This window comes from Polyodon spathula, chromosome 1 (genome assembly GCF_017654505.1).
Source record: "Polyodon spathula isolate WHYD16114869_AA chromosome 1, ASM1765450v1, whole genome shotgun sequence".
NCBI lineage: Eukaryota > Metazoa > Chordata > Actinopteri > Acipenseriformes > Polyodontidae > Polyodon > Polyodon spathula.
Window position 1 is genome coordinate 56,460,041 of NC_054534.1, and position 23,187 is coordinate 56,483,227.

Here is a 23,187-nt window from a genome sequence, read left to right on the forward strand (position 1 = left end):
GACTGCATTGAAGGGCGGAATGGGCGTAAAACCACTGTCTACCTACAACAGTCGTGGGCGTGTCATAACTTGTCACGTCCCTCCCACTGGCCGCTCTGCAGAATTACACAGACGAGATTCAGTGTGTTTGATAAAAATGCACTCTGATGCAGCTAGTAAGTACATAGTGACGATTTACTTTTATAACATATTTGGTTGTTAGTAGGGGGGTACCAAACATAGAAAAGTGTTTATATGTTTTCGACTTCTAATGTGTTTTTAATTTCCGTTATAGCGACTCTCTTGTGACCCTTATTTTATTTATTTCTGTTCAACAGATAGAAATAATTTTATTAACATTCTGACTTTGGTTAGAAGAGGTAACATGTTGTCATTGGCGAATACTTTGGTTGTCTTGTGTAATATACCGTGTCTTTGTTAACGGCTGTTTTTCAAGAAGACTACTGTAGCATAGTGGAGAAAACAAAAGCAGCGACGAGACAATGGCATATTTGGTATGCATCGCATCAGAGAGATTTTAAACGGTATTTTGTAACAAAATAGGTCAGTTTTTAAAGAAACTGCAGATGATTACATAGGGGGAAATTGTGACGCAGTTGTCTGTATGTCGTTTTACATTTTTGTTACCTGCGAAATTAGTGTACGCTTTACAATAAATCAATGCAAAAATAACATATTGACTAATATATATGCATTTTTGTTTGGTAGATTTCTGGAATGATACAAAATACATTGATTAGTTTTAGGGGTAAGTATCAGGAGGTGGTGTTGAATGAAATCGCAATCTGTGAGGAATCTTGGTCAATGTAGTTTATTACACCGTGGTCGTATTTTGAGACGCATTTGTTTTTGTCGGCAAATAAACTACAAATCCCAGAACGCTATTTGCTCTCTTGATACTTAGTTAAACTCGATGTAAAGTTGACTGTACTGTTATGTTACACAGTGGCAGGCTTGGCCTGACGAGGAATAAAAAAATACCATTTGCAGTGTTTGTATTGGTTAAGCAGAGGTACGTTTTTAGCATGACCTGAATACGTCTAATTACCATAAAGCAAAACTAACATTGTTACTGAGTGACGAAAATAAATATTGTGACATTTGTTTTATGCAGTAGAAGTCCCTGTCAGTTTATTTATTTTTCAGTAGATATTTTTACAGCAGTTACAGCTACTGTAGTATTTTTCTTAAGGTAAGTTGATAGGGTGTGAGAAATATTTGCAAAAATAGTCGAATGCTATAGAAAGTATACTACATGTATAATTATGTGCTATCTGAAGAAGGCAGAGCTAGTTAATAGCATAGTGAGATTTCAGTTTGTTACCAGTATCATGTTGGAGCCGCAGAGCAAAGACCATACTGTACCTGTATCACTGGGCCTTCCCATATGTATTGCCTGTATTGAAGTGACTGGGTGCTTACTGTGTGATGCCCTAGTTTTAAGCAGCCAAACAGTGGTTCATACTATACGCTAAAAGTAAGTGTATGGGTGCTGTTTAAGATAGGAGAATGAAGTAATTTGTGTGTGTATGGGCTGAATTAATTTTGCAGATACATTCATTCTAACACGTTTCTGCTGACCTTGAATGTGCATACAATTTGGGCTTCCTACACCTCATAGAACAGTATTGCACAATACCAGTGTATGGTATCAAAAAGGTTACTGTAGTAGGGCTGTTGCTTAAAGTGGTTGTAAGTAAAAAGAAAAAAAAAGAAACATAGTAATTCCATGTCTGCTATATAGGTCTCAGATGTGCTGTTTAAAAATACATTTTCTTAAAAATAGCGCTGTTTGTTAGTCTTACTTTCAGGTAGTTTTGCATTTTCATTGCTGACAAAAGCAAGTGCATCACAAAATATGATGATAGATTAATAAAGACATCTCATCCAGAAACTGAAATCCCCACTCCTTCAATGCGTATCTTCCGTCATTAACCAACCTCCTACATTCTCTAATTGAATGACCATCTTTGACCCCAAAGACAATGCTGACTCAGGTGATTGACCTAGGAAATGAAATGATGCCTGACAACCAGAAAGCAAGGCAGTCAAGGGAACTTTCTTTAAAACACTTTTTCAAAACTCGTTTCTTTCAAAACTGCACCTGTGAGACGTGTAGTACACAGTGAATGGATGTACCTGGCAGTTTACTCTTGGTTTATGAAATTACTTCCTTAGGCATAACCGCTTGCATATACAGTGGCTCTTATTCACCCCCCCTTGGACTTTTCCACATTTTAGTGTGTTACAACATGGAATCAAAATGGATTTAATTAGGAGATTTTGCCACTGATCAACACAAAAAAGTCCATAATGTCAAAGTGAAAAATAAAATCTACAAATTGTTCTAAATTAATTACAAATTTAGAACAGAAAATAATTGATTGCATAAGTATTCACCCCATTGAGTCAATATTTGGTAGAGGCACCTTTGGCAGCACTTACAGCCATGAGTCTATTTGGATATGGCTCTACCAGCTTTGCACATCTGGACACTGCAATTTTCTCTTACTCTTTCCACATATTCTCAATTGGATTGAGGTCCGGGCTTTGACTGGGCCACTCCAGGACATTGACCTTTTTGTTTTTAAGGCTCTCCAGTGTGTCTTTGGCTGTATGTTTGGGGTCATTGTCTTGCTGGAAGATTAATCTTCTCCCAAGTTCCTGGTCTCTTGCAGACTTTCAGCAGGTTTTCCTCCAGGATTTCTCTGTACTTTGCTGCATCCATTTTGCCCTCTATCTTTACGAGCTTTCGAGGCCCTAACAAACGGAAGCATCCCCATAGCATGATTCTGCCACCACCGTGCTTCACGGTAGGGATGGTGTTTTCAGGATGATGTGCGGTGTTAGGCTTGCGCCAAACATAGCGCTTAGTGTTGAGGGCAAAAAGGTCTATTTTGGAACGGTCTATTATATAATCTTCTTCCTCTTGGTCTCAGAGTCTCCCACATGCCTTCTGGCAAACTCTAGCTGAGATTTGATGTGAGTTTTTTTCAACAATGGCTTTCTTTTTGCCACTCTTCCATAAAGGCAATGTTTGTGAAGCACCCAGGCTATTGTTGCCTTATGCACAGTCTCTCCCAGCTCAGCCGTGGAAGACTCATTTATAGTTGCCATAGGCCTCTTGGTGGCCTCCCTGACTAGTGCCCTTCTCGCCCGGATACTCAGTTTATGAGGATGGCCTGTTCTAGATAGATTCACAGTTCGACTTTCACATGGACTTTACTGTGCCCGGGGGATATTCAATGCCTTGGAAATGTTCTTATATCCTACCCCTGATTGGTGCTTTTGAAGAACATTCCAGATTTGCTTTGAATGTTCCTTCGTCTTCATGATGTAGTTTTTGTTAGGAAATGTACTAACCAACTGTGGGACCTCCCAGAGACAGGTGTATTTAACCTGAAATCATGTGAAACACCTTAATTGCACACAGTTTGACTCCATTCAACTAATTATGTGACTTCTAAAGACAATTGGTTTCGCCAGAGCTTATTTAGGTGTGTCATAGCAAAGGGGGTGAATACTTATGCAATCAATTATTTTATGTTATTTTCAATTAATTTTTAGAACAATTTCTAGATTTTATTTTTCACTTTGAGATTATGGACTTTTTTGTGTTGATCAGTGGCAAAAACTCCTAATTAAATCCATTTTGATTCCATGTTGTAACACAATAAAATGTAGAAAAGTCCAAGGGGGGTGGATACTTTTGAGAGCCACTGTAACCTCTTGTAAGCCAGCATTTTCTGTTTAAACTGGTGTTTATGATCAGGTATTTGTTTTTAAGTTTGGACCACCAATACACTTACTAAATGAGTCATTCCATTACTATGAGTCATGTCCAGGCAACCATATACTGTAGGAGGGGATTGATTTGCTCAAATTGCCAGCTGCTTCCTGATAATTTTAGTTTAAAATCTCTGGGGGGTGGGGGAAGTATAGACAGACTGTTAAGTAAAAGTTGATCTTTCCAGCCCTAAGTAGCCTGCTGAAAAAAATATTTAAGAATTATAGGATTATCATAAAACTTAAAATATTCTAGTATGGATTGCAATAGTTTATTCATAAGTTAATATTTGTTCTGTTTTTTTTTTCTCTGTAGATATTCAGCTGAACTCTCACCTGTCTACTCTGGCAAACATTCACAAGATTTACCATACACTCAACAGGCTGGTAATTGCTTGGAGTTTTGATTCTTACTGCTGATAATACATTGGGTTGTTAAATAAAATTTAAAAAATACCTTCGCCACCTGTGATGCAGGGTGGGGGGACACATATGGTACTCTTTAAAGAAAACAGTAGGGATGCAGAGAGTCAGTAAGGGGGGGGGGTAGTCAAATACATATATGTTAACAGATAAGTGGGAGTGTAAGCGCTTGTTAATGGACTGTGCACACTGGATGCAAACCACGAGTGAATTCAAAAACAAAAAACAAATTCTAATAGAGTAATGCACACCGCAAGGGAAGCGAGCGGCACGAATGAAGCAATACATTTGTTTTATTTCTAGTCGCGCTATTTGTGTTGCAATGGACCAATCAGAAATAAGGTCAAAGGTAGTGGCTGTCAGACTGTCACTGTCTCGCTCACGCAGAAATACAGATTTATTGTTTTAGATTTAATTGCTGAACGATAATGTTTTTCAGATTTATCTGTTAGGTAAATGTTGAATCGCCAACTTAGTAAAAAAAGATTTGTTACATGTATTTTTTCACAGATGTATTTGTTAGAAATGTTAGCAAAGTGTTCAAAAAAATATTAATTCACAGATTTATTTGTTAGAAACTAAGATTTAACATGTTAGCTAAATGTTCACTTGTTCGTGTAAAAAATTTCAATGCTGAATTTGTGACATGCTTATGTATTTTGGCTAAACATGGACTTTTTTGTTGTTAAATCTAAGACAAAATATGCTAGTTACATTAAATTGGGAATAAAAAAGTTCTAACATTTCAATGTGTGTGGAGGGGGGGCGGGGCGGGGGGGGCAGCGTTTTAACAAGTTTGCACACCAGTTATTTATAGTATTCGCACATTGTCAAATGGTTTCTGTTAACAGAGAAAAAAAAGCCACTGACGAACCTTCAAAGGTTTAAAACTACCTTTGAATTCCTGGCTGGTGAACGAACCTTCGAACACAGCTGTACAAGAAAATAACTGCTTTATGTAGGTGTACTGATTAACGAACCTTCAAATCATACCTCAGGAAATGTCCTCTAAGATTACTTTGTTTAGGTAAGGGATAAAGCTCATGCATAGTACACTGCTCTTGTTTGATGTGTTTGCTGCCAGTTGTTTATAAGAATGTAAAACAGCAAACAGAAAAAGGCTGTTTGGTCCATCGATGCTGGTCCAGTTCTATTAGCAAATTGATCCCAGGACCTCATCCAGGTGGTTCTTAAAGGACCTCAAGGAATTGGGAGCAGAAACAGGACTTTCCAACCCACCTAAATCCGTCTCCATTTAAACCTGCAAATTTGACCAGAGTAGAAGGATTTCAGTATCAAAGCAATGCAAAGATATGTTCTGTCTGAAATACAAAGTGGAAAACATTCATTATCCTTATGTAAAGACTCAGTCATCTGAGAGAGAGAGGATGTAACGTTTACTCGCATGTTATCGTTATGCTGAAGATGTTTATTTGTTTCTTTTTTTTTTTAAATCTACCACTTCATTTTCTTCAGGAAAGCCTCTTACTCTGAATGGCTATCAAACAAACACAATATATTTGTAGGCATACTACACATGCGGAGGGGGGTATGTCCTTGTGGAAGGGGTGTGGGTAATGAGACAGACAGGTGTATTTGGAAACACCACACAGGTGCCCAGTTTTATTTTGGGCCGGTTCTTATTTTTCTCCGGCAGAGGGCACTGTTGACCGTGGGCTGCCTATCAACGATGATAGACAGCACCACGGAAATACCACAGCTGGTACACGAACAGCAAATGCACTCGCAGGTGCTCAAAGAAATAATAATGAAAACAGAAGACGAAAAGAACAAGGGAAAATAAAACAGTAATAAAACTACAAATAAAAGGTGCTGCACTCGGCAGCGTTATCCCGGTCGCCGCTACCCGCACGACCCGGATCACCGTCCTACTCTGTCGGCTATCTAGCCTGCTCTTTTACAATACGCCGGGGTCTGCCCAAGGGTTCCCCGCTCTCTCTCTTTCTCGCTGTGAGTTTATTTAATCCCGGCTGATTCCCGGTCCTGAATCAAAGCTTCCGCACTCTTGGTGCGTCTAAGTGGGCAGACCTGAGGAAACAACAGAGCGTTATTTTATAGGACCAACAATCACCCAGCCATTCAGAGAGGGGGAAAGTCCACACACACCCTTTCCCACCTCCCCGTGTCATTGCCATGACTCACAGGCGGCTGTTGGGCGACTGCCGCCCTCTTCCTGCAGCCCGTGAACATGCCAGCAGAGTCAGCACAGATCTCTCCCTGTTACAGTCCTCCTATTGTGATTTGGTGAATTATGGATAAACCTTAGATGCTGATCGTGTGAATAGGTGGGGCTAATGAAGGCTGGGTCTTCAGGCACTCTTCCATATTTGATTAAACTTTGCATGGTCAAAATAATGTATTCAGTAAACTGAAATGAAGGTGAAACATTGATATGGTATGAACGATGTAGGCCTGTTGTCATCATATATTTGGAAATGGTGAATTTTGTCTGGTGTGAAAGTCAGTACATTCCTAAGGCCTTGTCCACATTATGCCTTTAAACTGTATTAGTTGCCTTTAAACTGGCTTAAAAGTACTAATCGCAGCCTCTGTGAATTTTGTGCACCTTTCTGCAACCTTGTAAGTGCCCTGGCCTATAGCAGGGGAAACAAGGCAGTCGATTTTCGAGGATGAGCCTACCGCCTCTCCCATATCCTTCTGTTCAGCCAGATGTTCTCTTTTGAGATCCAGTCTTGCTGGGACCATCCAGTAACAGCTGGGGGTACGGGAGTGTTAATCCCGTCCTGCAGGGGGGTGTTGAAACGTGGCAGTTCTGTGGTGCATGTTATATGCCCAAGAGGCAGACTTGCAATCTCCCAACTCATGTTGGAATCATAATAGCAGGTGCCAATATTAAGCGGGTCCCGACTGGGGGATCGCTCCTGAAAGCGGGAGACTTGACAGGTATGCCTATATAGGGTGCATGATGTGGAGAAGCTGGGCCTGGCACCTCTCCCACTGGTTGAGGCTTCAATTGCTGCCTTTGTCCTGGTGCCTAATTTAGAGCTGCTATCCAAGGATGCTGCCTTTTTACTAGGTTTTGGAACCAGTGTTAAGGGCAGGCTGTCAGTCGATCCTTAAAACACAGACATAGAGGTGAAAATTGTGCTCAATATTTTGCCCTAGCTATTCATTACTGGGGTTCCGAATGGTACGCATAAGGCAGCCCTTGGCATAGCCTTGTGGCATTCCGGTCATTCCCCAGTCTTGCCCTTTGGTACAGTCATCCATTTTGGTATTTACATTTCATACTTGAAAAGGAACGTTGGGTTGCTCTTATAACCCTGGGTCCATGAAATCGGAATGTAACCATTAGCCTTCAAGGTCGTTGCATCCATGACTGCAGCAGGCTTGAAGGAAAATGATGCTGAGATCTGTGAGCGCAGTACTTTTGTGTCCTTGTGGGCAGGGCCATGACTGTGTCACAGGCTCGCTGAGCAGCTTTGGTATACAATTTCAGGTTTTACGCCTTTAGGAGGTAAATACTCATTCAGTAATGGTTACAGTGGGTTGCGAAAGTATTGACCCCCCTTGGAATTTTTCCTATTTTGTTGCCTTACAACCTGGAATTAAAATGGATTTTTATTTGGATTTCATGTAATGGACATACACAAAATAGTCCAAATTGGTGAAGTGAAATGAAAAAAATAACTTGTTTAAAAAAATTCTAAAAAATAAATAACGGAAAAGTGGTGCGTGCATATGTATTCACCCCCTTTGCTATTAAGCCTCTAAATAAGATCTGGTGCAACCAATTACCTTCAGAAGTCACATAATTAGTTAAATACAGTCCACCTGTATGCAATCTAAGTGTCACATGATCTGTCACATGATCTCAGTATATATACACCTGTTCTGAAAGGCCCCAGAGTCTGCAACACCACTAAGCAAGGGGCACCACCAAGCAAGCGGCACCATGAAGACCAAGGAGCTCTCCAAACAGGTCAGGGACAAAGTTGTGGAGAAGTACAGATCAGGGTTGGGTTATAAAAAAATATCCGAAACTTTGAACATCCCACGGAGCACCATTAAAGCCATTATTAAAAAATAGAAAGAATATGGCACCACAACAAACCTGGCAAGAGAGGGCCGCCCACCAAAACTCACGGACCAGGCAAGGAGGGCATTAATCAGAGAGGCAACAAAGAGACCAAAGATAACCCTGAAGGAGCTGCAAAGCTCCACAGCGGAGACTGGAGTATCTGTCCATAGGACCACTTTAAGCCGTACACTCCACAGAGCTGGGCTTTATGGAAGAGTGGCCAGAAAAAAGCCATTGCTTAAAGAAAAAAATAAGCAAACACGTTTGGTGTTCGCCAAAAGGCATGTGGGAGACTCCCCAAACATATGGAAGAAGGTACTCTGGTCAGATGAGACTAAAATTGAGCTTTTTGGCCATCAAGGAAAACGCTATGTCTGGCGCAAACCCAACACCTCTCATCACCCGAGAACACCATCCCCACAGTGAAGCATGGTGGTGGCAGCATCATGCTGTGGGGATGTTTTTCATCGGCAGGGACTGGGAAACTGGTCAGAATTGAATGAATGATGGATGGCGCTGAATACAGGGAAATTCTTGAGGGAAACCTGTTTCAGTCTTCCAGAGATTTGAGACTGGGACGGAGGTTCACCTTCCAGCAGGACAATGACCCTAAGAATACCGCTAAAGCAACACTTGAGTGGTTTAAGGGGAAACATTTAAATGTCTTGGAATGGCCTAGTCAAAGCCCAGACCTCAATCCAATTGAGAATCTGTGGTATGACTTACAGATTGCTGTACACCAGCGGAACCCATCCAACTTGAAGGAGCTGGAGCAGTTTTGCCCTGAAGAATGGGCAAAAATCCCAGTGGCTAGATGTGCCAAGCTTATAGGTACATACCCCAAGAGACTTGCAGCTGTAATTGCTGCAAAAGGTGGCTCTACAAAGTATTGACTTTGGGGGGGGGTGAATACTTATGCACGCTCAAGTTTTCTGTTTTTTTTGTCTTATTTCTTGTTTGTTTCACAATAAAAAACATTGTGCATCTTCAAAGTGGTAGGCATGTTGTGTAAATCAAATGATACAAACCCCCAAAAAATCCATTTTAATTCCAGGTTGTAAGGCAACAAAATAGGAAAAATGCCAAGGGTGTCAATACTTTCGCAAGCCACTGTACATTTCTCTTTCAGGGAACCAGGGTTATGATAACGTTTTTATTGTAAGTGAAATTCTTTGCACTTCAGAGAAGCAAAGAACCCGTATAACCCCCCCCTCCTTTCCTTTTTGCTGGCAGTTGCAGTGGGTACGAACCATACAAAATGTCTTCTGAGAAGGAGTATAGAAAAGTAAGCTGCAATCATAAAACAGAATTACACTCGGGCCTTAGATAAGGCTTGGCTAACCGTGATAGAATTATGACAGAATTGTAAAAGGTTTGTGAAGCATTTTGAGGTCTGGTGTTGACCAAAAGACCAATAATACAGTAAATGGCCCATCACCCTGAAGAGAGACTACTATCTTTTTCATAAAATTCTGTGGAAATGCAGACCTTTATCATGGTTGGGTTTTCAGTCACAAGTTCACAGCTGTTTTGTAATTTAGGAGCAGCAAGTGTATTTTTAGGCAGAATATGCTTCATCTTTTGTCTTTGCTAGCACCTGTTGAGTTTTGAATGGTTAATTCTGTGATTTAAAATGAAACAGGAACACTTTCTAAATGGTACTTGTTTATTCTCTGCTTCTGTATATTAATCGTGTTGAAAGTTTCTGCAATGCAAGACGGATGATGACATATTTTTATTACAGAATCTGACAGAAGACGTTAGCCAAGACAATCACCAGACAGGTATTAAAACCCCTGCAATGTGTTTCTTTTTTTAAATGTCACTGTAAGGTACAGTAGCTTGTATGAGTTTGCAATCCTGCTGCCACAAAACATTACTACTGTTAATAGCCCATGTACCATATTAAAAGTAACAGCTCCCTGTGACCTAAGATGGCCATCATATTGGAGTCATGTGACTTTTTCATTTCCAAGTCCTCAGTACCCCTGTGCTCTGTGAGTCCCTAGGTCAAGGTAGATTGTATGTGTCGCACAAGAAAAGTTAATCCTTTCCTGTTGTTTTTTTTGTGCGCAAAGCCTTAGAACTTCACATTTTTAAAGGTCATGTAAACCTTGTTTTCTTAATATATTAGTGTCTATGACATTGACCTGGTAGTTGTGCTATATTGAGGTCATGTGTCAGTTGCATAAAGATGCTACACATTGACCTACTGTCTTAATGTTTGGGATACAGTTGTATTATTTTGATTGTCTTACCTTACCCCTTTACATTGTGCTGCCAGGTATGCTTTGTTTTTAAATTGTCATACCTCTTTGGACAAGTTCTTACTACAGTGTGTTAACATAATTATAATCCTTTTTCACTTGTCTTTCCCCCTTTATGCATTTTAGAATGGTTGCATAAAATTACATAACCAGAATTGGGCCCTGTGGAAATTTGTAAATCTGATTGTTATACCATTCAGGCTTAAATGAGTTATTTCTGTTCATGGTGTTGCAAATGAAATGTCCTCCTGTGAATTCATATCCTCTCCAAACACATAATCACCTCCATCGCTCTGGAATTGTATTTTGTGTACTTGTAGATGATGCAGCTTTAAAAAATAAATAAATAAAAAATGACACTTTTTCTTTAAATTTAGGGAGCCTTCGGTCTTGCAGTTCCTCAGACTGCTATTCTAAAACAATGCCACCTAGAAAAAAGAGGAGACCTACAACAGGAGACGACTTATCTGCCAAAAAAAGTAGACACGATAGGTAAACTTGATTGGACTGGTTGCATATAGTTTCTAATATGAAAAACAGTTAGTTATTGTAGTTAAAGCAATAATTCCATTAGCTACATATGCCTCATATATGCTGTTCTGAAAGAAACACATGTTCTAGCAAACATGCATTTCATTTTAAAGAAAGATATTTGGTATTCTATTCGGTTAAAGAAAGCTTTCACTTCTTAGGTCATTTAACCTTAGTGTCTGTATGTCAAGCATGTCAATCAATAGGGGAAGCAGCTAGTTGGTTAATGACAGGAAAGAAGCTGTTGAAGGGGTGGGGATAATTTCACTCTCCAGGTGAAAGGATCAGGGAAAGCGTGATTTATTTTTAAGCAAGTGTAATACTGGATAGGATGTTTTTAAAATTAAAATACATGTGTTTCTTTCAAAACTGTATACTGTATAATGAATTGAAGTGCATGACAGGTAAGAATGGAATTATTTTGTTAGCTACAATCACTTTAAACTAGTGCTGGGACGAACGTGAAATTTTCATGTTCGGATATTCAGTCATTTTGAAAACGTTATCAAATCGTTATATGTAACACTATATTAAAGTAAAAAAATATTCCATTAGTAAGAAAGGCCTTTCCACCCACGAATGGGGCTCCATCAGGGCATGCCCCCCGCCCCCATTTCTGATGGACACAGGCATTCTTTTTTGTCTTCGAATACGTAAAAATATACTCAGATATTTGTCCCAGCACTACTTTAAACAATTAAAGACTGCCCCTTCCTCCTTTCACAAATAATAAATGTGTACTGAAAAACAAGAAAAAAATTAAGGATTTTCTCTGTCTCCCTGTTTTTTCTGACTTGACCTAATATTCCTACTGTTTTTGCTTCATTTAAAGCATGTGCAGAAAACATGAAGCATCTAGGATCAAAACTGAAGAAGTTTTCTCAAGTAAAAGATGTTTGGAGTGGTTTTATGAATATGCAGGTAGGACTTAATGTCTGAGTTTTGTTATATAAGTTGTTTTGACTTTTGGGCATATTAATGATACAGATATTTGTCAGATATTCCATTTTACTTCATTTTTGCAAACCATTCAATTTTACATACCGTTCCCCTTGTGTTATGTCCCCGGGGTTGAGAAAGTAAAAACAACAGGATCAAGAAAATAAAATAAAAGAGACACATGATGGAGTTAAGTGTCTTTGATTGCTCATTTCTAATGGAAGTATGGTACGAACACAGCTTGCTTACACCTCTATAGAACGCTCTTGAAAGTATCTTGTCACATCTAAAGTAGAATTGATACCTTGCTGTGACTGAATTCTAGCTTGATTTAAATATTTTTGTGTAGCAGAAAGTGAACACACATGCATGGTGGTTTTTGGTCATCTAGACAACATGGATCCAGGTTTCCTTCGCTGGCCGATGCAGTCATTGGGAGAGGAAAGAAATTTGGTAGACCTTGATGGAGCAATGCTGCCACCTGTTGATTTGTTGACATTACAAGATGATTGTTGCAGATAAATCCAGTAATGTTAGCTTAAAACAATCCGTATTTTAAAGTTAAATCATTTGACCTACATGTTTTATATGTATTTGTAAACATGCACACTAATTAACACAGTCTAGCACAGTCTACATCCAGATTATTTTTTTTTAATTAAACTTTAAATTAATAAAACAACAGTGCATGAAAAATTACTCCTTTTTGGCAGTATTTTTACAAAGCTGCCTCTGCCACACTGACCTCATATTTGCTGGATTATATATACACTGCATATACACTGCCTAACAAAGTATAGCAAACAATTATAACAAGTTTGCTGCAGATCTCGAGTTTGCATGCTGTCAGTCTTCTTGTACTTTGTTGGTTCCCGGTGTATCAATGGTCATTTGTTAATATACTGCATGTGGTAGCTAGGGAGTGCAGGTACTGCTATTTGTAGCCTGCCTGGGAATTGCCAGAAACACGTGACCAGTAAGTACACTGTCTTGCCGTGCATGTTTGTCACTGGTGAACAAGTAACTGGATTCTTGAGTTTGGATTTCTCTGGGCCGTCTTGGTGCCTCTCAATCTATTTTACCAATTGACCTTTCTGTCATTTTTGGAAGATAAAGCTATATGATAAATTTTGTGTTTGGAGAGATGCTTTATATTGCTGTAGCAAGGCGATCAATAAGGAATATAATATTATTGTTTTGTTAATTGTTCTTGTTAATAAAGCACATAAGAATAGCTGTTGTTTTTAAGGCCAGGTTTTTATACAGTAGTTCAAAGTAGAATTACTGTTAATGTAAGGTTGTAGTTAATGCATACCCCATAAGTATGTACAGTATTTATTGAAAGTACTCTTCAAGGTGATGTTACATTTTTGCTCACCCAAAAACCATTTTACTCACATTGGAGCTGCTGTAAGGATATGTGCAAAGTGATTGGCGGCTGGAAAACGCCCATATTGCGTCCAAAATCCCTGTTTTGCACACTCAAACAGTGTTTAGTGGCCGTAAAGTTGAACTTTTAGATTCCATTAAAAATGTTTTGTATGTAAAGAATGGTTTTCGCTTGGAGCTGTGCACCGCTATCAAATTAGCACTTTGCCATCATTGATCCATTGAAATGATACTGAAATGTATTCAAGTGAAGAAAAGAGCATGGAATTGGGTGTGGATCTGGCATACTAAGCGGGCGTAAACATTATAATGAGCTGAATTTCACCTTTTGTCCCCTGGTTGACTGCCCTGGTAACCGTGGCTTTCTCCAAAATAGAGGATCATATGACTTGTTTGGTAGCATAACTGATGTTGGCTGAGGCTTTTCCAAATAACTCACTTTCATGGTGAGTGACCTCTCTTCCTCAGAAAACCATTCTTTTCCATGTTAAGAGGACTTTGCTGCCTTTCGTCTGACATTTTATTATTATTTTTTTTGTTTGATTTTTGTGCTCCACAAATCTCACACAGCGCCTGCTTGTCTCTGTGCTCCTAACTCGCCTCACCTCTGGGCTGTAAGTGCGGCCGCTAAATACCCCGATGCACAGGCGCTGCTCATTGCGATCCTCATTACCATGATTGCAACTCATAATTTGTGTGTGTTGAGTAATTTGCATTGCTCTTAAGCTTACATAGGCCACAGTACAAAATAATTTCCTGGCTGCTAGGCAATTTGGATTTTGCATTAGCAGTTTTTTGCACTGTGCCTATCCTTACATCAGCCCCACAGTGTCTAAATTGGAGAGTAAATTAGTCAGTGACACAAAACTGGAATGGTGGGTGACATTGAGAATGACCTCATACCTAATAATGCTGCCATGTTTTGGTTTTGAGATATATTTATTTCTGCTATATAGAGTTAATACACCCAAGTTACTGTTGTGATGTTTGGTTCACAGCTATATCAACTATAATTCTCAATTGTAAGCTCTTGTCTTATTTTGTACACAGATCTTACTCATTTTTTAGTTAATGATTTACTGAACAGGTACTGTGTATATTAAAACAAAGCACATTACTTTTACATATTCCCACAATATCCTTTTTTAATTTATGATTTTTTTTTAAATATTTGTATATATAATATACTATACTATACAATATACTTTCATTTTGAGATCAGATCACGGGTGTGAGCGAGACTGTGTGCATGACAAGCCTTGTGTGGACATGTTATTTTATCCACTGTTTTCTCCAGTTACACCTTTTGACGAAACAACCTGTGAATAAATCATGCCCATCTTTGTCTTCTCGTGCATATTAATACACTGTTAATCTCTGTAAAGCTGTGTACACCCTGTACGGCGCTTGGTGCATTTTAATTTAGATATAATCCTTTTACTGCAGGTAGCGATGATATTGTAGGTCCTGAAGGCATGGAAAAGTTTTGTGAAGATATTGGAGTTGAACCTGAAAATGTAAGATTGCTACAGCTTACATGCTGTTTTGTTTTCAAAATATTCTCATCGAATAATTGTACAAATAAAATATATATATATATAGATATTGTTATATAATAATATATATATATATATATATATATAGTCAATTATATATATATTTTATGACAGAGGTACCTTTTTATGATATAATCATTCTGAGTAGTTCTTATGGCATTTTCTCAGTGTGTCTGGGAGCTGCTCCCCAGATTATTTTTCTCCATAGACATGTTATACTGACTAATTGTAACAGATGGCTTCATCTTGTGAACAGGTACTGTGTATTGGCAAGTGAAATATGATTCACTTGATGGCACTAGCTTTTAAACCGAAACACAGTTTGCTTAATAAAGTAGGGGTTTTAATCGATTTAATGATTAAGTGATTAATCACACCTGTGGGATTTGATCGATTTAAAAAAAAAAAAAAAAATCAAAAATTGATTGAATGAGTGCGGCTTAAAAAAAAAAAAAAGTGGTATACCGAGTGTTTCATAATATCGCAGAATAATGAAAAAAACAAAACGTTTTGCTTTCCTTTCACGGCCATACTACAAGTTTATCGTATCACCTTGCTTGCAAGTAATTTGATTTGTCTCTTTATTCAACTTATTTTTTTCAAACAGTATCAGATAATTTATATTGTTTTTTTTCTTCAGCTAACTAAAATAAAATAGACCCAAATAAATGAAACTTCTCTTCAGCTAAACCGCATAATATAGCACTTAGTAAGTTACCTTTGTTAGTCTGTTAGTATTTTAAGCAAAATGACATGTAAATATATGTATATTTAACATTAGCTGGCATTATGAAACGCGGTAAATAGCATTATGTTAATACTTTGTATTACTTGTAATTTCAATACACTTTCATATCACTAGCAGACAGGTGTGATTAATGATCGCGTATATTGGATAATTAATCGGTCAATAGAAATCTCAAGATTAAAACCCCTAATACAAATTGTATTAATTTAATGTAACACAATCTTTCAGGAATTTATAATAAGACAATAAAACTTTTAATGCCTTTTTTTTTTTTTTTTTAATTGTCAAGGCTAGCCAAGTTTGTAGCACTTTCTTGTGATATTTAAATGAACAGGTATATTTAAAAGTGTACGGCCATCTTCCAAGTTTTGTTCAGCTGTTTCCTGGGTGCTTCTTTGTAAAATACTTTTCAAATACAAGTTAATGATATTTCCTTTCGATCAAATGTTGCTGCTGGTGATAACCAGGGCTGTTGTTAGCTTTTCAGTCATTTAATGTGGTACAAGGCTAGTAACAGTGTGTTTGTAGCACTTTCAGGTTGTGATATTTAGCCTGGAAATGAACAGGTATATTTAAAAGTGTACGGCCATCTTCCAAGTTTTGTTCAGCTGTTTCCTGGGTGCTTCTTTGTAAAATACTTTTCAAATACAAGTTAATGATATTTCCTTTCGATCATTTATTTCAAATGTTGCTGCTGGTGATAACCAGGGCTGTTGTTAGCTTTTCAGTCATTGCATAGCATGTGGTTTTTATTACAGTCATGGCTAAGTGTAACAGTGTGTTTTCCGTGTTGTCGTGTGCAGGTTGTGATGCTTGTTCTAGCCTGGAAGCTGGATGCACAGAACATGGGTTACTTCACCTTGCAAGAATGGCTAAAAGGAATGGGTGCATTGCAGTAAGGAGTCATTTCAGTCTGTTTCTACTGTCTCTTAAACCAGTCTGTTTCATAATTGCAGATGTTTCTTTTCATGATATGGTAACAGCTTAGTGATGAAATACTGTAGGTTGTAAGTCTAAAACAGACATTCTTTTGAAGATCTGCATTTGTATTGTCCTTTTGAACAGAGTTCTACTTGCACACATTTTTCACAAAACCTTAATATTAATACTAGTGTAAGTTTTGGAATGAGATCACCTGTATACAAAAGCCTGTAGAGTGTATTATTGGTGTCCCTCTCATGACCACATGCTTCCAAGTGAAATGACATATTTATGTTCATGTTCAGTCCCTTTCAGACTCTAATCAATATTTTCACTGTGCTTTAATGTGAAATTGGTGGTGATAAAGGCTTTGGACAGAATTCTGACAATTTGACAGGCAATTCTAGCTTCTCGTACTGTATTTTTGTATTTGTTACTTTATCTAGGTGTGATACGACAGAGAAGTTAAGAAATTCCCTGGAGTACTTGAGATCTGTACTGAATGAGTCAACACATTTTAAACTTATTTACAGATATGCGTTTGACTTTGCAAGGGTGAGTAGGAAGCTATATATGAACATCAATTGTTTCTGCATTGCTCTGAACAGTAGAAAAAGGCTAACATATGGTGAAAAACATTTTTTTTATTTAAAAATTGTGCTTTGAGTCTGAATTTCAAACTAGTTCCTTCTAAGCAAGAATTAGAATAGCAGCTGTTGAAGTTAATCAGAATAACAGTTTTATAATGGCTAGTGCCAGGGAGCATGTCAGATATGCAATACATGGAGCTGAAAGTAGTAAACAATAAAAGCAAACCATGAAGTGTTAGTGGATGTAATTAAGAAGAGAAAGTGAAAGGGGCAACACATGAGACAGCATTCCATACTGCAGGGAATTGAAATGTTTGTGTTTTGATTTATTTTTTATAATTGTTCTGTGAGACACCATCTGTTTTTTAAATATATCATATGATAGAATGATATATAATCATTTTGCCATTGTAATTGTTTTGTGATGACAGCATATTCCATTGGTGTTGTAACAATTAACTTTGCAGTAGTCTGTCCCAATGATTACTTAACCACAAACTCTGAGCCTTGACCTTGATTATTCTTCTGTAATGTTTTTCAACAGGAGAAGGACCAAAGGAGCTTAGACATTAACACTGCCAAATGCATGCTGGGTCTTCTGTTGGGAAAAACATGGCCTCTCTTTCCTGTGTTCAATCAATTTTTAGAGGTACTGTTTTGACATTTTTATTTTGTGGCAGAATTAATTTTTTTATGAAGAGATAAACAGTGGTACAACCCAAAAGGGGGTTGTTGTATGTTTTGGCTTGATAAACAGTCTACTGTACCATTCACAACATTTGGTAGGATCAGCTATACGTATTCTTCATATAACTGCGACAAACACAAACAGGTCTCATTCCCTGTGTTGTCTTAAAGGTGCAGGCACAAATGTTTCAAAATGTTTTCTGGCACTTGACAGGGTGATATTTTAAATTGAATGTTTACTGATTAAATATTGTTTAATAGTGTATTTAAATGATCACTGTTGCCTGGCATTACAAGGAGTGGTTAATTTGGTTAATTTGAACAAAAAAGGGATGGCTATTTATTTAAAACTGATCATTGTTGTTTTATCATAGTGAGGCTCTAGGAACAACTTGGAAGCCCTGGCTGGAAAGTGTATAGGTTTATGGGGAGTGGGCTACATTCATATATTTGGTGAACAAACACAGTGATACTATTTCTCAGACATTTTTACAAATGTTGGACTGTAACCTAAATTGCCATTCTGTTTATTTTCTTTTATGCAGCAATCAAAATATAAAGTGATAAACAAGGACCAGTGGTGCAATGTGTTGGAGTTTAGTAGAACCATAAACCTTGACCTTAGTAACTATGATGAAGATGGGGCCTGTAAGTATTGTCAAAAATGTAGATGTTTTTCAACCTCAAGATTGCATGCAATCCTGTAACGCAAAAATGACTACTGTGTTTGACTTGAATTGTTAGGTTTCAATCACAAGCTTTGCTTGCTTGCTTGTTTTTGAGAGGAGGGGAGTCCCCTTTGTTTCTGATCATTTTTCATACAATCAACAGTCCGTTTACACAGGGCAATGATGGTACTGTGTAATGATGGGACTGTGCACTGTATTGGACATATCTCAAGTATTGGTATTCACATAGGTGATTCCAAATTTCAGAATCATCTGTATACAACTGGCATCTCTCAAATCAATAGCCCTTCCATTATTAATACATGTCTTTCCTCCCCTCCCCAGGGCCAGTCTTGCTGGATGAATTTGTGGAATGGTATAAAGACAGACAGTCCTAGCACTTAAAATATGGCAGCTCAAGAGCCCCTGTTACCACAGCTGTGTCTACCATTCAGTTATTGATTACTGTTCGTGTCAAAGTGCATGCTGCTTCTTTGCACTGGTTTCCATTTGCAGGGAACATTGATGTTCACCATGCAGCAGGCCAGCTAAGCTTAGTGTGGCATTGTTCCTTGAAGCCTGTTCTACATTTTGTAATTACACTACGAGATGTTGGAACTGCCAACGTTCACACTGTGATGTGTATATCGCCATCTGTATTTTGTAAATGTGTATAAAGATACTTCATATCTAGATAGATTTTTTTTTTGCTTAATACTTGGTCTTTCTGTTTAACTTGGGATCTTCTACCAGGGCACATTGTCAAAACAGGTTAACTCTATAGACACTCAGCGGCTGGGATTAGAGCGTTGGTTACAACTCAGTCCCATACAAACAAAACACTCTTCACCGGCCTCCTGACCAAAACTTACAGTAACAACCATTGCATTTAAAAAAAAAAAAATTGTTTCTTTTTAGTTTTAAATCATAATACCCTCAAACATTGTATATTGATGTCAAGGAGATGACCTCAACAAACTTAATATGCTATATTTTACTAGGAACCTCTCGACACGCTTCAAAATAAAGTTGTTCCAACAGAAAAAAGGTGATAACATAACTAAAATGATAAACATTACTTGTGAAGCAACAATTCAAAATTTTACGAAACACGTTTAGTTTTAACTGAAAAAATACTGTACCTACATTTCAAGTATTAATTGAATTCGGAGGTGTTTTACTAGGTGAAGAATGCAATATTCTTTAAATACAGGGATAGTGCGTGGCACTGCTTCAGATACGTTATAAATCCCAAATCTTTATGCATACTAAAGAGTAATCGAGCCACTCAATCCAAAATTTTTTCATAACTAAAGAAACGTTTGGACATTTGTCTTCTTCGATGTTGTGTAATATTTTATGTAACATTAGTGCTTCTAAAATAATTAAAGTAGTCCAGTTATATGCAATATTACATTATTTTGCATAATTTGTAGCATGTTCGCCCCCCCTGGGAACTCCCATCCACTGTTGGCAGTGGAATAGTCAAGACTAGAAACGGTTACCTCAAGGTTATAGGGCGCATCCTGCACTCCACGCAGAGTGCCTTTACTGGATGCGCCACCAAGCTGTGGTTGCCAAAGTAATGCCTTCATAAAAGGACCCTAGCGTGGTTAGTTGGTTTGGTAACATGCAGCTCTGAGGTGCTCAAGGTATGTGCTTCATGCAGCAGTGCGGAAGCACTGCATTGTTCCAGCTTTCTGGCATTGTGCTTTCGCTGCTGGTGAAAGCGAGTTGTGACTTTTAAATAATGTCACTAGCACTTCTGTGGCCTTTAATGTATTTAATATGCTTAACTGTGCTTAAATGTGTTTTTCAGTTTAAATAAAAAGAATATGCAAAATGTTTTTTTAGCCTTTGAGAATTATTGGTGAGGCCATGCCTCACTTGCCTCGGCTGATGAGCCTGCTCTGATCAGCTGCATGATTGTGTCGTCCTACAAATCTTCAAAGGAACAAGCCCTTGAATTGTGAGGATTGTGGTCTTGGCAGTTCCCCTCAATAATTTAGGCATTAAATGCATTGCGCACTTCAATAATTTTTTTTCTGTTCTATTTTTGATGTCGTCTGCCGTGATTCAGCTTTGTGCAGTGGTTGTTGATATCCATGCCGTTCATATGCCTGGTACGGTCAGGTGTAAAATCAGTCGCTGTACAGCTGGTAAAACTTGCCAAAATAGGGTTCAGTCATAAATAAACACCCCCAGTTTTTCCCACAAGACTGGAATGCTGTCTCGGCCCCAGTGTAAATCTCAAAATTTAAAATGTACCCCATGTTTGAGTCACAAAGCTGAAAAGATTTGACCCCAAACTTCACAGGCTTATCTTTCATATACTGTTTGAACCTGAATCGATTTTGTTGTTGGAATCATTTCCTCATCAATTGATAAATTTGATCGATGTTCCTGTTTGTATTTATTACTAAGGTTATCCAAGTGTTGTCAAAGATAAAAATATTTATTACCTAGTCAGATGAACTCAACACACAGAGTGAACTTCCAGTCTCCATGTTGCTTTGGTCAGGACAACAACTCTTTCCCAGAGATCCTTAAATAATCCTTGTTGGCGCCAGAATATTGTCCCCCCTTCATAGAACCCCGCACCCATTTAGTAACACTGTCCAGTTTTCTGCTGCATAGCTTGGATACGGTCTCATTGTATAGTTTTGCTCTTGCACTATTTTCATGAATCCTTTTATTTTGTTGTTTTTTGCCCTGAAGTTAAAAAAAAAAAAAAAAAAAAAAGAAGTATATACTCTGGTTTTCACTTTGTAGCATTAGCTAGTTATTCACTTTTGTTTTTCATATTTATTTGCACATGGCCTCTGTCTGTTCTCGGTGTGGGTCACCCCTCTCAGTCTTGTGGTAGAGATTTGTGTTTTATGTGTGTCGACATGTCCAGCACAGTGACACAAGGTGGTGGGACTCAGTCACCTCTTATACCTCGTTCTAAGTCGCGTGGTCCGTCTAAAAGACCGAACAGTTCTAGACCCCGGAACACCAGCATGTCTCCTCTGAGAAAAAGGTCTAACAAATCCTCTCATTCTCACAACAGTAGAGAGAAAGTGGTACCAACCAAAACACTGGCAACCATTGCTGAAACTTGCACAGTGACCGCGCAGCCGACTCCTGCACAGGTGATGATGGCCTTTGTCGCAAAGGATATATTTTTTTCAATGGATGCAGGAATTTGAAAAGCCAAGACAGGCTATGAATCCACAGCGGGCCTCGGCCGAGGCTTCTGGGACTACAATACAAGAAGGTTTTTATTCTCCAGAAAAAAAAAGTTTTGAAGACAATGTCATGGACTCCGCCCCTGATGTGATGATGTTCCAGTGGTTGGTAAAGGTATTGCACCAGTTTATACTAATGCAGAAGCAGTATTAAGAAAGATTTTATCCTCTCAGTGTAATTACCCAAACTTCTAAGGAGGAGGAGGAGGAGGAGGAGGATGATGATGATGCTCATCGAGGATAATAAAGCCTTTGAAGGGTTACCCTTCCATGAGGCAGCCTGGAGGCCCATTGAGGCTTTATAGCAGAAACCTGATGATACTGCACTACATCTCCCAAAGGCAGATACATTTTACAGAGTTCCTTTGAACCATAGCAGCCTAAATTGGATACCATCATGGCTGTTCCAGCTGCTGGTACGTCCTCTAAAGTTTCTGTTCCTGATCGGGCAGACAAAAAGATTGATACCTTTTTAAAGGACTATTCTGCCTCTACTTGCAGCGTGTGCATTAATAATTACCAATTTATAACGCAGCTTGTCGGGCCCTATGAAATCTGTTTTATTATTTTGAATTTTCAGATTTATTTTTTTCTATTTCAGATTTTGCGGTTTAAAAAGTCTGTAATTTGCTAATTTGTTTTGACAGCAATGATGAAGCTAGAAATGCGTGACAAAAAAAACACCCTTTCTAAACAGTTTTAATCAAAGTGCTTTCAGAAGAAAAGGTACAAATTGGCACAATGTAATAGAAACAAACTTGGAACATTGTAAATTAAAAACAAAAATCAAAATGTAGGATTTTTTTTAGTTGTTTCTTTATAACACAAGCTTAACTATAACATTTCAAAATAGATTTAATGTTTTCATTAATAATGACAAACAATGTAAATAAAAGCCGAAATATTTTGATTTATTATAATTTAATAAAAAGGCACTTAGTAATATCTCCCTGAGAACTTTTGGAGAAAAAATGCAGCAACTAGACTCTACATTGTGCAGTAGTCATTACAGTACAGTCTGCTCAGAATAACTTTATAGGTAGTCGTTTTCCCCCAAGCGATAACAGTAGCTAGCAAGAGAAGTGGCACAAGAGCCAGCGCTTTTTTGCAGTTAACATCAAAGTCACGTATGGTGGCTGAGAGGTGCGAAAACAGTGTTTTCATGCGTTCCGATAACGTGTTTCTTGAAGCCTCTTGTCAGACAAACACAGTGCTATTTCAATGTAATTTTTTTAATATATACATATACGTTTTGTTTGTTTAAACTGATTTTGTGGTAATGTCCTCGGGTGCCTAATTCCATTTTATTTATTTTTTCTCTGAATTCCACATTCTGTCCATGTTCTCCACAACGCGAATTTAATAGGGCCCTAGGCTTGGAAAAATGAC

General features: G+C 38.1%; 1 protein-coding gene across 4 annotated transcripts; it reads left to right on the forward strand.

The window, feature by feature from the left end:
• Positions 1 to 70: 70 nt before the first annotated feature.
• LOC121319930 (DCN1-like protein 4) lies at positions 71 to 22,534 on the forward strand. Of its 4 annotated transcripts, XM_041257907.1 has the most exons (12): positions 95 to 155; positions 709 to 748; positions 4,103 to 4,173; positions 10,017 to 10,056; positions 10,917 to 11,031; positions 11,903 to 11,991; positions 14,845 to 14,915; positions 16,506 to 16,597; positions 17,070 to 17,178; positions 17,758 to 17,862; positions 18,446 to 18,548; positions 18,914 to 22,534. In XM_041257907.1, exons 1-12 carry the CDS (start codon positions 147 to 149, stop codon positions 18,964 to 18,966), a joined length of 897 nt encoding a protein of 298 aa, XP_041113841.1. In that variant the 5' UTR covers positions 95 to 146; the 3' UTR covers positions 18,967 to 22,534. The 4 variants fall into 4 exon arrangements, with proteins under 4 accessions (XP_041113849.1, XP_041113865.1, XP_041113841.1 ...); XM_041257915.1 differs by lacking the exon at positions 709 to 748 and having other exon boundaries at positions 71 to 155; XM_041257921.1 differs by lacking the exons at positions 95 to 155; positions 709 to 748 and adding an exon at positions 9,506 to 9,557 and having other exon boundaries at positions 4,104 to 4,173.
• Positions 22,535 to 23,187: the final 653 nt, after the last annotated feature.